Source organism: Clytia hemisphaerica, unplaced genomic scaffold, assembly GCF_902728285.1.
Source record: "Clytia hemisphaerica strain Z4C2 unplaced genomic scaffold, Clytia hemisphaerica genome assembly, whole genome shotgun sequence".
Lineage (NCBI taxonomy): Eukaryota > Metazoa > Cnidaria > Hydrozoa > Leptothecata > Clytiidae > Clytia > Clytia hemisphaerica.
Window position 1 is genome coordinate 398,127 of NW_027103671.1, and position 13,475 is coordinate 411,601.

Consider the following 13,475-nt stretch of genomic DNA (forward strand, 5'->3'; position numbering starts at 1 on the left):
TCAGATATGATAAAAGTCAGTGTTGTACCAAAGTATTTCCAGTATAAATCTGTTGCAAGCTTCAATTTCTGTCATTTATTTTTTAACTCGGCAAATCAAACACATGATTTTCATCAAGGGGACTCTTTTCTATATCTTTTGAAGCTTTAAAGCCGTTTGCTCAAGTTTTTGTTTATGTTGAATTTTCTGATACTTTTTATTGCTGCTTTTTATTAGTTTTTGCAATAAAAACATATTTTTCTTGTTTGCCTCTATGTGGGATTGATGGTGTTATAATGTTATTGGAATTTGATAAAGTTTACAAAAGTACAGCTACTGTCTAAATTTGATAAAGACTGGATGCAATTGTGCTTTTTTGGACTAAAAGGCGAATCGCAAAAAATTGTTTGGTTCCCGTCATTTCTACTTTAAAAAGTGGGATTCGTTCGGTCATTCGGTTGAAAATATTTTTCTTTTAAGAAGCAGCTACATCTTGTTGAAAGGGAATCCGTCGTGTGGACTGATCCGAATTAAGAAATTGAGAAACCGTGGATAAGCTGGTTTTCGGTTTACTCTCCATTAGCATGTGGCTCGCTACTTCGATTGGAAAACTTGTAAACACAGAGCGTGCAGAGGTCGACAGTGGAAATTTAGCAAAGCAGCGGAAAAGCTTTCCGACTCTCCAACTCTACCTGCTGACCGTAAATCAGGGTCGGTCAGATGACGGGAACCAAATGATGACATCACATCTCCTATTATTGGACTTGCAAAATTATGACAAATGGTCTTTGGAATTTGATCAATTATATTAATATTAATATATACAGTTCTTGTTGAAATTGATCAAACTATTTTTCATGCAGTTACGGACGCAGATTGTGTTTTTCTAACCTTTCCTAACTTTGGCGCACGTTTTGACCGAATAATGGAATGGAATGAATGGCGATAACAGTTTATACATATCTCTTATCAGACTTGCAGAAAGTTATGAAAAATGGTTTCTAGAATTTAATGTGGAAATCCAGCAAAGCAGCGGAAAAGCTTTCCGACTCTCCAACTCTACCTGCTGACCGTAAATCAGGGTCGGTCAGATGACGGGAACCAAATGATGACATCACATCTCCTATTATTGGACTTGCAAAATTATGACAAATGGTCTTTGGAATTTGATCAATTATATTAATATTAATATATACAGTTCTTGTTGAAATTGATCAAACTATTTTTCATGCAGTTACGGACGCAGATTGTGTTTTTCTAACCTTTCCTAACTTTGGCGCACGTTTTGACCGAATAATGGAATGGAATGAATGGCGATAACAGTTTATACATATCTCTTATCAGACTAGCAGAAAGTTATGAAAAATGGTTTCTAGAATTTAATGAATTATATCGCCAAGTTACACAACAACAGATCCATCTGGTCTTCATTTAACATTGTTTTAAAGTTTAAAAAACACTGCCAGTGCTTGGCACAGAAGAGAGGACTCCCAGTTGAAATTAATTGCTACTTCGCTGCCTTGTTGAATTTATTTATTATGGTCGTGTGTTTATTCCGCTTAGGCGGTAAGGCGATCGCCCAAATTCATAGACCAATCAAAAGGGAGCTTAAAGCAAAACGGGGGAAAAATGAGCTTCCCCGCATAGTTGTGAATTTTAAGTTTTGCTTTCGATTATCATTTGCGACTAAACTACAAAATTTATTTACGCAACGCAGACTGGATGCAAATTATGTTTTTCTGACCTTGCCAAATTTTGGCTTTGACTGAATAGCAGTCAGTTTTTACGTACCTCATTGCCCTTGCAGACAACTGATAAATGGTTTCTGTAATTTGACCAAGTCTACCAAAATACAGTTCCTGTTGAAATGTTATAAATATGAACTACGTTTTGTAAAGTTTTTGATGCAAATTGTGTTTTTCTGGAGTTTGCGCTTTGTGACTTAAAGTTTGCAGCTTGTTAGTTTATTAAAGTGAAATTGGAGTTTTTTCAAGTAAAACAAAAAGTACAGTTTCTGACGTTTTGGCAATTTTCTTATTTATTTCTAGTATAACACTTTGGTCAGATATGGATATTGTCTACATCGAACAGAAAAAATGTATCATAACTGACTGGAATGAAATTAACAAAAAGTTTAATTACACTATGTTTCTCTTTTATTTTATAGTAGTGAACTATAGCTTAATTGTTTGATGTCATAAAAACAGTGCTACAATGCTAAAGAGAAGTATACTTTGAATTTCTCGTGGGGGGGGAGGTGTGAAGGAGCTCTCAGGCTTGTTATCAAATGTTTCACATTTTGTACATTACAGTATTCAACATTTTTAGTCTACTCTGTTTCAGTACATCTCTTACATCTGTTAACCCACTTATTAAAGCTATCTAGCTAAGCTCTATTGGCTGACCTTCCAGCCTCGGCTGGTTTATTTCTTGTTAAAATACACATTTTGGCTAAAATGTAACAAAAACAGTGTTCGACCAATTTCAAAATTTTATAGTTTCAAAATTAAAGAATTGGGTTCAACAGAATTCAAAAATATAAAGGATTGTTTTATTACTTGTCTTAAAGTCAAAGTTTTTAATTATAGGCTCATGTCTGGCTAAAAGTGTAACAAATATAACATATTTTTGTTTTATCGAAAACGTCATAATTCAGAAGTTATGCTGAGCTATGGAACTTCTGAAAGTTTTTTCTAAAAAAAGACTTATATAATGAGTTTTAATAGAACAAAATAAGTTATAAAATAAGAACTTCAAGATAAAACATTCTTAACTGGAATAGGCTAAAGTGTAACAGAACATATTATATTTTTGTCTTAGTTGTTTTATTAAAAATGTAATTAAGAAGTAATGCTAAGCTATCAGCTATGGAACTTCTGACACCTTCTTTAAAAAAACTAATGAACTTATGGAACAAAAAAAATTATGAAATAAGTACTTCAAGATAAAACATTCTTAACAGGAATAGGCTAAAAGTGTAACCATCAAAAAATGAAGATTGAGATTGATATCCCATTAATTCAATGAAATTATCGTGTTTCCCCCATGTTATACTGACAGCCAAGCTTCGGCGAGTCTGACTTCTTTTACACCTCTCATTGCAAAGTGATGTTGAAATAAGTATTACAAAAGGTTGATTGAAACATGAATCATATTGATAGTGCTGTTAAACAACTTGTTCATTCCCCAGAAACGGCTAAAAAAGTAATAAAATTGGATATTTCTTCCCAATTTTGTTACAAATTTAGCCAATTTTGGCTGATTAATGAAAACAAGAAGCCCAAGGGCATGAAGGCCCAGCATTAAAAGTTTTGTTTCTAAATAAGAGTGATAAAGTTTGCTTAAAATCATCAATTTTACATTGAATTGGCACGAATGTGGAGCAAGATTGGTCAGAAAGAGGAAGAGAAAAACATTTTTTTGCTTATATTAGCACAATATAACAAACTGATATGAAACATGTGTCTAACATGAAACGGGAACACTTATTTATGTAAAGATAAAACTTTTGAAAAATCTTTAACAAACATGATTGTGTTAAAGCTCTAACTAAAGGGAGCAAAAACAAATGATAAAAAGTAAAATTAAAAATAAACTAGCCTGCAACCTCAACTGCAGCACTCAAAAATTGCAAAATTTGTATATAAAAATGTCCATAAAAACTGAACAATTTGGAGTTATTGGCTGAAATGTTGTACAGTGACTCACTTTCAGATGCAGATCATAATTCAGTAAGTGTTTTTCCCAAAATGAGGCTATTTCAAGATGGTGTCTGACAGGGTGGCGCCGATAAGCCCTTTTGACCGTTTTGGACTGAAATGGCTTAATTTTCTTAGATAAATGTATCTAAAATGTCCTTATTTTTTATTTTTTTAATCATTATGATATGCTGAAATTATGTACAAAATTTGAGCTTTTTAGTTCAATTTTACCAGGAGAAACAGGCAAAAGAAACTTGCAAAATCAGACAAAACCGCAATACAAGCTGCAACATGGAGAATGCTCAAAATGCCTTGCGACAACTTTTTCAAAACAGTAGATTTGAGCCCGGCTCGAACCACCAAAGTTATTTGTCAGTGATTCTGAGCCCGGCATGTGCTACCAAGCCGCTGCCAAAATTTGAAATTACAAACTCCTACCCCTACCGTGAGATCGGGTAACTTGCATCAGTGAAGGCTAACATGCATAGCCCTCAAATGACTGACCAATCAAAGCAGCAAAATTTCAAAACAAATGAACTACGCAGCTTCGCTCGCAGCTCTACTCTACCATTTTTGTTTTGATTTCACTTTGCTATGCATATTAGCCTCCACTGATGCAAGTTACCCGACTTCACAGTATATTGTACAAAAAAATTACTGTGGGAAATTTGAATTTATCGCTGTCCTCACTCATCACTTACTAAAATAAAAACCATATTTCTGAACTTGCGTTTTCTCTTAAAGAGTGTGACCGTTGAAAGAATTTGTTTGGTTTTCAACTTTGTTGAACGGAACTTTTGTCGAATTTGTCAAACATTTCTTGTTGTCAAAGTTTAAGTGGTACTTAATCGAATACTCACAATTTTAGTGCAGCAACCTTTGAAAATTTTGATTAATTATGTCATCTGATTATGTACTGATGTAAACTAAAAAACTGAGCATGATCGAGACTCCTTTAAAAAAGCTCAACAAATATAAAATTTCACCATAATTTTATGCAGAAAAAGTATCAAAATATCCAACAATACAAATAGAGGCTATTCTAGTCAACCTCTTGCTGTTTGAATAAATGTTTTTGTCGAATATAAAAGCCTGAACACACATTTCGCACACGTTAAGTTAATAATTATTTTGATAAAATGCCTGATTCCTCTTAATCATCAAGGAGATAGCAAGAGAGTAGTAAACATTACATAAGAGAACATACCTGTAATAATCTGGTTGGTGTTTGAACCTTCATTTTGAACAATAATGAGAAAACATTGATGAATAAACCCTCAAGCAAAATCAGTGTAAAAAATGCAACTTTCAAAATAGTCTTTAAAAGCTTTTAGGTCAATAAGTATGAGCATCCACTTCTGTGGGTGCAAGTCAGAGCTACACTTAACTGATTGAAAAACATTTGAAACAGTAAACTTTCCTTTATAAGTCTCAAGGTCCATAAAGAAATCAAAACATTGACCGACAGAACCAAAATGTGATTCTCAGGCGCCATCTTGGATTCCGTTCGGAGCAAATAAACCCACGGCCGCAGTAGAATCGATATTCTTTACAGCACGCAGCCTAAGACGACCCGAGCAAATCGATTAAATTTTATGCGAATGCCCCCGATTGAATCGCACCAAAAGAGCAACCGGCACGGACAGGAGTGAGAGAGGACAGAAAAACAGAACACGGCACGGACTGCGGACAGACAGGACAGGACAGACACACGGAAAGTTCCTCTTGAAAGGCCCCTTCGCTAGCGCTGGGCCAATAAAGGCTTTTGGAAGGTTCATCAAGTGAATTATCTGTCATTGAGATGCTATTTTTGAGATGTGAATTATGTAACTTAGACTAAAGTCTGAATACCAGCCAATTTAATAAATACTTCTATCAATGGGCCTGAAAAGGGACCATTATTAGAGTTAGAGGATTGAATGTTACCATATTAGCCAGTTTGTCCTATCATTTATTGGCAAAGTCATAATATTGTCTAAAACAATGCATGAACTAAACAATATATTGCCTTTTGACTAAGGATTCGTTGTTATGTCGACAAAATCTGGCTTAAATGGAACAGCACATTGGGATATTTCAGCCTTGTTACACCATTAGCCGATCAACTTTTTAACCCAAATGCATTACCAATAGCATCCCCTTCAACCCCCTAATGATGCTAATGTACCATTTTTTATGTGAATATTGCCTAATAGCTGTTTTAGAGTCATTAGCCAGCTTTTCTAAAATTTGCAATGTTACATCATTAGCCAGAATTCTGGCAAGATTCAAATTGTCATAACTTGAAATATACTAAACTATAGAAATCGCTGTTACCTAATTTGCCAACAGAAATTTAATGAGCTAACCATCATGTTATTCTTTGAGAAGGATCAAATTCTGTTAGAAAGATGTAGGCTAATTTTGTAACATAGGTATGAAATGTCACAAAAACCTCAAAAAATTGCCTTTTTTTATGAACATGTCCAAGTGATTTTTAAGTGCCTTAAAGTACAGTTGGAAAGTAGAGTTTAACATGAGACTTAAAACTTAAAGACCTTAGAATCTCAGGATCTGAAAACTTAAAAATGTTCCAATAAGCTTGAGAATAAAGCCTGGAAGTACTGAAATTCCAATTCTCGCCCGATGCTTGATTCCCCAATGGTGTCTGTTTATCAGAGGTCAAAACGATTTCCATAAAACTCTTGCACGAACGCAATCCAAACTTGAGACGTCATTCCCAATTCGCTATTATTCTCATTTTCCCTTATTCTATAGTTTTGGGCAACACGCTATCAGAACTTCACTTGGAAGAGAACAAGTATTTGGTCAAACTTGCCAAAGCCAACGTCAACATGTCAGATTTGAAAAAGAAAGTAGCCGCATTGCAGACCACTATTGCAACTTACACAACACATATTCAACGAATCAATGAAAAGAAGAAAAAACTCATCACTGACATTAGCGAGAATGCCAAAATAAGCACTGATGGGTTTTCGTCTTCGAGTGAACCGTATTTCCATACGGAAAGTTTTGATGAGTCGGTTTTAACAACGACGGCCTCGTCCAGCCACTATGCGACTCCAAGTGGGAGCCCCTCTGTATCGGATGTCTTGAATCAGTCCATTCATGAAACATCTCAAAGAAACACTTTAGGTATGCATTTTTGCTAAGTTCGCCACCTCTCTTTCCTTCGCTAATTTCTTGGATTGTTTTCAAAACTTGCTTCAAAAGTCTTGTTTCCCTTTTTCACAAGTTTCCCCTGTTATTTCTTACAATGTGGATTTTACACTACTGTACAAGCTCTGTTTAAAAAAAAAACATCCTATGTAAAGAACCGCATGTTCGTTTGCCTGCAACCCCGGAAAGGCTTTCTAACTAATGTTTCTTTCTCTCAAAAAAGCATTATTCTCAATACTTCTTCTAGTTCTATTTTCTTTTTATTTAACAGTCAAAAGCATCAAAATCTTCTCAAAGCTTTCGTCACCAGTCCGTTGGGCAAAGGTAAGTTAATTTCTTTAGAAATTTTTACTGTTTTTTTTTTCTAGGGATTTATTTTCTTGGGGGAAGAGATTTACTATATTTTGTCCGCTAGGAAGTCGATTTAAAGTTTATCCTTAGGCTCCTTTCTTTCAATCCGTGTATTGAAATCAGTCTGTTCCTTTAAAGAATTCTGCATTGTAACACGCATGCGCAATTTGCCGTTCTTTAAACCATTATGTAGTTAGTTCCCGTGATAAACAAAGGGGAATGAAGGGAAAAGGGGTGGACAAACTAACCGGGGCGAAGTTGTGGACGGCGAAGTTTTTTCGTTGTTTATGAAATTTGTAGTTCTTTTTGTCTATTTTGAGTAAATGTAGGATTCTTTAGGTGAACCCCTCCCCACTCCCTCTGCATTTGCTCACTTCCAAAAGAAAATGGAAAGTCTTCGCTTTTCAGCGAGCTACAAAATTGGCTTTTAACTTCTCCTTAATCCGTGAGTCCAAAGGCCAACCAAATTTCTTAAAAATACTAAGAAATGAGTAACTGTCCATGGTTTATGAACGAAGACTTTTGTTATAAATACAATGTACAAATGAATACACATTCAACCTAGGAACTCGACTCAACTCTATATACAAGCTTAAAAATAATTACTTTTTAAACTAAAATTATTTATTTAAAGAATTTGTCGTTTTTCATAATTAAATTAGCTGATTAAACACCCCCTTCTCACAGACCATGTGGGATTTTTTCAGCCAGTGGGGGTCAAAATATCGGACAAAAACTCGATGGGGATTGATATTTCTATGTTTTTTATGGCTGGGGATTTGAATTCCTTTGTTTTCGAGCCAGAAAATTCCGTAGTTGGAAAAATGGAAAAAATACCACAATATTTTGCAGTGAGCATTTGTATATCTGATTATTTTCAGCGGTGACAAAAATTAAAGTATAATTTTTTATTGGGGACAATATTTTGATCAATTTTTTCAGTGGGCAGGGGTCCCAGTGGGTCTGTGAGAAAGGGGTGTGATTAATTGTAGCTTTGGCTTAAAATTCCAGTTTCCTTTCCTTTCAAATTGAAGACTAACATCACCTCACTAGAACATGCTTCTTTGTCATGATTGTCATGAAAATATCATCTATTACATTTGAAACTTTTCACGAAACTGAACATTAAAGTGTTCGTCTTGAATTCTTGAAAGTTAGGTAGGCGCTCTTCTTTGAGAATGTGATCTTTTAGCTGGATTATTCGGTCGACATCCATTCCATCAGCTATTTCGCTTTTAGAGTTCTCTGTATCAGCTAGATTTACACTTTACAATGGAATTTAATCTGCTATTCATGACTCAATACTGGTCTAGTATACCATGTTTGAAATGATCCTTTCAAAATTACAAATTAGGTAGCATTAGGCTCATTAACGTATAGCTGGACGCTGGACAGTGTGTTGCTTTTCGGAATTTGAACGCAATAACGGTGTGTATTTCTTCAACGACCAAACCGAAGTCTTTGCGATGATTTTTATTGTCCAATCAATAACACTTTAAACTTCTCTAAAAAATTCATCGTTAATTTCTTAATCCTTTGCAATAATAACAATATTACTTTTTAAAGTGTTATTAGTAACAGTAGGAGGTCCAAGGTCCAACGTTGCATCCGCCAGAGATGACAAAGGTGCCAAATAGGTTGTGTTGGTTATTGCAGAAGCTGGTCTTGAAGAGCAGTCTTTGGTCTCGTAGAAACTACTTGTTGCCGATCTCATTGTTGAGTGTGTCGTTACGGTAGTGGCCGTTCTGGTCTTTTGATAGCTGGCCATACTTTGTCTACTGAAAATCAAAGAGATTCTTTGGGAGAATGTTTTACGCATGTTGCGATGCATTTTCGCGTAGATTATCGGATTCACACAACAGTTCAATGCTGATATGGGGTATAGGACGAGTGAAAATTTATACAAGATACTTTCATATTCTCGGTACACTTGTAATCTGAAGGTACCCAAGTAAGCTTGTACAAAGAAAAATATAGCATAGGGTGTTGTTAACGTGAAGAAAACTAAAACGATTCGACCAAACATTTTAGTTATGTTACGGTTCTGTTTAATGCGACGTCGTTCCGCAGATTTGTCGTCACCTGGTATGGCATGCCGGTATATGCGGATAGCGGATAAGCTGTATACAATAACCATTATTATAACGGGAGCAAAACATGACACGCTTTGAACGAGTGCGAAATAGATAAATCTAGCCTTGGGTTTCCAATTATCGTAACAGCGCTCGCCCGCGGGTATTTGAATGACTGATAAATGGTACATGTAAGGACTGACAATGAAGAATGCTACGAACCAAACGATAAACACTTCGAAAATGGAACGCCAAAAACGTCTGGTCACTGTCAGGTTGCTGTAAATCACACTATGAGAAAGAAAGAAAAGAATCTATATAATATATAGAAGCGAGATCAACACAGTAAAAAGGCTGAAGTATTAAATCCACTTTACAAAGCAAAAAGATTACCGGCTCTTTCGACGGGCTTGTTCGCGTCCCTAAGGACATTTCCTCGACGATCATCATTATTCCCGAACGCACTAAATTGCAATTGTACACTTTTCTTCGACTGTTCCCGTTCATAAATAAAAGTTAGGTGGTCAGTCCAGATCTCTTATGCAGTTAGGTAAAACTATTCCTTGACGATATTATCGATAAAACAGCAAAATTACATGGATAATACCAAGAAACATTTACTTACCCAGCTGGCACACAACGTTTTTTCAACGTTTATCTAATGTTCACAACGTCCAAATAACGTTAGATTAACGTTGAAACAACGTTAATTTGTCTGCCAAATGGGTAGGCTGAGCTCTCCATAATAACAAAGTAAAGAGAACCGATATCTTTGTTGAATAGAGCATCAACCAGTAAAAGATTGGTGATTATCTTTTTCGTAGAGTGCAATGATATTACAATCAGATAATTTTACTTACTGTATACGATTCAATGAGATTGTAATCAACATTAAAGCTGATACCAAGATGGTCACATGGTTCATAGGTACAAATACTTTACACCCAAACGTTCCCAGCAGATACCAACTTAAATAGTTTGTATACATATCATGAATCATGACTAAAGGAAGGAATATTGACGACAGGAGATCTGCGATCGCCAGAGAGACAATATGGACATCGCAGCTTCTCTCGACACGATGTTTAATACCGATTATGTATATCACCATACAGTTCCCCGATGTCCCGATCACAAAGATGAAACAGTATAAACAGTATAAACCGATTCGTTCCCCGATTGGCGTTTCGGGAAATTGTTTATTTGAAGATGATACAGTGCTGCTGTTGTTCATTTTTGATTCTGTTGTTAGTTTCTCTGTAAAAATGAAGAATAGATTAATTAATCCTAATCAAAAGTCTGCCAAATAATTTGCCTTTCAATGTAGTCCTCTTTTGACAGCTCCACTCTTATCAGACTATTTTCACAAGTTCCCCAAAGGGGTTGAACCTCTACCGTAAAACCAGAATCATTAAGTTTAATAAGTAGTGTACAAACTAACTACTTCTGTATTATAATAGCGAGGAATACAATTCTAGAAAAAATTGAAGAATTTTCCCTTACTTCTTGTTTAAAGTCCATTTCCCTCTGGGACATTAACTTTGTTTTAGCCACCGAATAAGTTCTTAAGAGCCTCTAGTATCTTACTTTTTCTTGACATCGGATTTGACTTCTTTATCACCTAGTCAAGTTTACATTAATCGTACACCATGAAAATCCATCAAAATTTTAAAAATAAGGTTTAATCGAGGGTGATCAAAAAGCCATAAAAAAAAAAGCTGTTGGGCCAATAATAACATATGTTTTTAGATGTTTTGGTTTTAACACTTAATTTTTCGTGGTCAATAAAATGTCCTTAAAAGAATTCGAAGAAACTCCAAGTTCTGATAAGAATCAACTCTTTCTTCCTTATCTAAATTTTCAATTGCTTTTTTCGTCCATGCAATGGGTGTGCAAACATACTGTATTCGTCGGTCTAATGTTGGCTACCCCCTACAGATACAGTTGACTCTCTCTAATTCGATCTTCATGGTACCAAAAATTTCATTCGAATTACAGAAAGTAATCAAAACCGCTTTCCAGCTGAGGGAGCCAACATTTTAGTTCGAATTACAGAGAGTTTTGAATAATATAGAAGTTCGAATTAGAGAGAGAGAGTTAACTTTAAAAATAATAATTCCTTAACTGTTTTTTCAATCAGATATTTCCAATCCATTACTTTTTACCTTCAAGATTGGGATGAGCCGGAGTCTTTATAAGATACTTCACTAATTGGTCATTTGAAGTAATAGATATGACGCGTAAAAACTCCAACTTTATTAGGTATTTGGCCTGTAAATAATAAAATATAATAATCAAAGGATATATACACCGGGTATACACCATCCCGTTAACCTGTGAGCCTAGGTTACACTGTTACCAATTACAGATGAATTGTTAAATAGATTTATTGCTGACTTTCAAAAAATCAAATGAATAGGATTCATTCAACCTATCATTCAGGCTATCAACATGTTAAATCTAGATAAAATATTGTGTTCGTTTCAAATTTGTTTGGAATATTTTAAATCAAAATGTCAAAATTATCCTATTTTCAAACATGAAAGATTTATTAATTTATTATTGAGAATAAAGTTCTTTTTCATTCATAAAAACTTCTAGCAGATTTTAATCACTCTAAAGGCCGTGTCCACTGACCTTTATATATCCCTGGACCAAGTTACTCAATGCCGGCCAGGCAAAATATTATGATTGGAGTTTTTTTTTAAATTGGTACCCGCGGGGAGAGCGCTAGATCTAGTTTCGCTTGTACACTAATGATGTAGCGCCGTTTTTCGTTAAGCAAAGTTTCAAACACTACAATGGCTTCTTTACGGGTACCAACTTTCAAAAAAACTTCGATCAAAGATGGCGGATATAGCTTGGTCCAGGGATATATAAAGGTCAGTGGACGTGCCTCCATAAGATCATCTGCTGAGGTAGACGAAAGCATGTTCGATAGTCTCAGTCGTCAGGATGAGCTGGAGTTTTTAGAAGATACTTCACTAATTGGTCATTTAAAGTGATAGAGATGACGCGTTCTTTAGAAAAAGTAATAAGATTCTTTTATTACATCTTAACGACCAACCAAATCAAATAAGAGCTTGTAAAAACTCCAGCTTGTCCCCAGCCGTCGCGATCCTTGACGACGGGAGCTAGCGTGCCCGAAGACATAATCCTAACCCTATACTCGAACCTCTATAACTAAAAAATGTCTCCTTAACTCAAACAAGTTTACTTTCTTCAGCTGAAAATGCTTTAGAAACCTTATTCCATAACTCGAAATTTCTTTAATTTGAACTAATTTGTGTTGACCTCGAGTCATATTATATCAGCATATATATCAGCATATTCTGACCATGATTGTAGCAACGATTAACTGAAAACTTAAGATCGGAGAATAGGAGATCTCATTATCATGCCTCAGATCTTGACAGTACTTTACAGTTATAAAATGTAGCGCTTCGATAACTTAAGTGGGTTACACCATTTCAAACTCATAAGAAATGTTTCAAAATTTCTCAGCTGAATAATTTTCAAGATATGATCAATTTGTTTATAGACTGCTGAAAACACCTGCAGGCTGGAACAAAAAAAGAAACTTCAGTTTTTCTCCCCCCGGACTTCTTAATTTTCTTATCAATTTCCTTCTAACGAAAAATTTACATTCATATACGAGGTTTAGAAGAACAAACTTTGACCTTTTGTCTGCTTAATAAATTTGATAGAAAAAAACTACATTTTTTCGACCTGAAGAAAATTACGGGGGAAGAAATAGCCCTTTTTTCATATTGTTACACGCTTTTTTTATATAAGAATACACTTTATAAGAATGTCCATGATGAAAATCGCCAAAAAGAATAAGAATATTGCTGTCATGAAAATTTTCATTTTATTTTTATGAATATAAATATATTTTCAAATGCATCTAAAACCTTCTCGAGCTGATTTAGCTGACCTATTTTATTTCATCTTCCTTATAAATGTTCCTTTCCACACCTTTTACTTCCTTTTACTAATTACCTGAAGATCATCGATGATTTTAAGACTATGACTGGTAAAATTTAAAAATTAACCTTAAGTTAAGAATATCCATGATGAAATGGATTTACACCATTCTTATAAAAAAAGAGCGTGTATTTATATCTAATTACGAGTCTAAATTTATGATGATGTTCTAAAAGTGGCGAGAACTTGCTAACTTGAAAATATCACAGGCACATTTGAATTGAAT

General features: G+C 34.8%; 2 protein-coding genes across 2 annotated transcripts in view; one reads left to right on the top strand and one right to left on the bottom strand.

Moving 5' to 3' along the window:
• LOC136803362 (uncharacterized) overlaps window positions 1-13,475 on the top strand; it is a 102,323-nt gene that overhangs the window by 8,847 nt on the left and 80,001 nt on the right. The window contains exons 9-10 of the mRNA XM_067060087.1: window positions 6,438-6,815; window positions 7,111-7,163. Coding sequence (XP_066916188.1) covers window positions 6,438-6,815; window positions 7,111-7,163 — 431 coding nt within the window. The remainder of the gene's footprint in view (window positions 1-6,437; window positions 6,816-7,110; window positions 7,164-13,475) is intronic.
• Window positions 8,401-11,568, bottom strand: LOC136803394 (type-1 angiotensin II receptor A-like). Its single transcript, XM_067060114.1, has 3 exons — window positions 11,428-11,568; window positions 10,123-10,519; window positions 8,401-9,553 (listed from the first exon to the last, which is right to left on the bottom strand). Exons 2-3 carry the CDS (start codon window positions 10,494-10,496, stop codon window positions 8,719-8,721), a joined length of 1,209 nt encoding a protein of 402 aa, XP_066916215.1. The 5' UTR covers window positions 10,497-10,519; window positions 11,428-11,568; the 3' UTR covers window positions 8,401-8,718.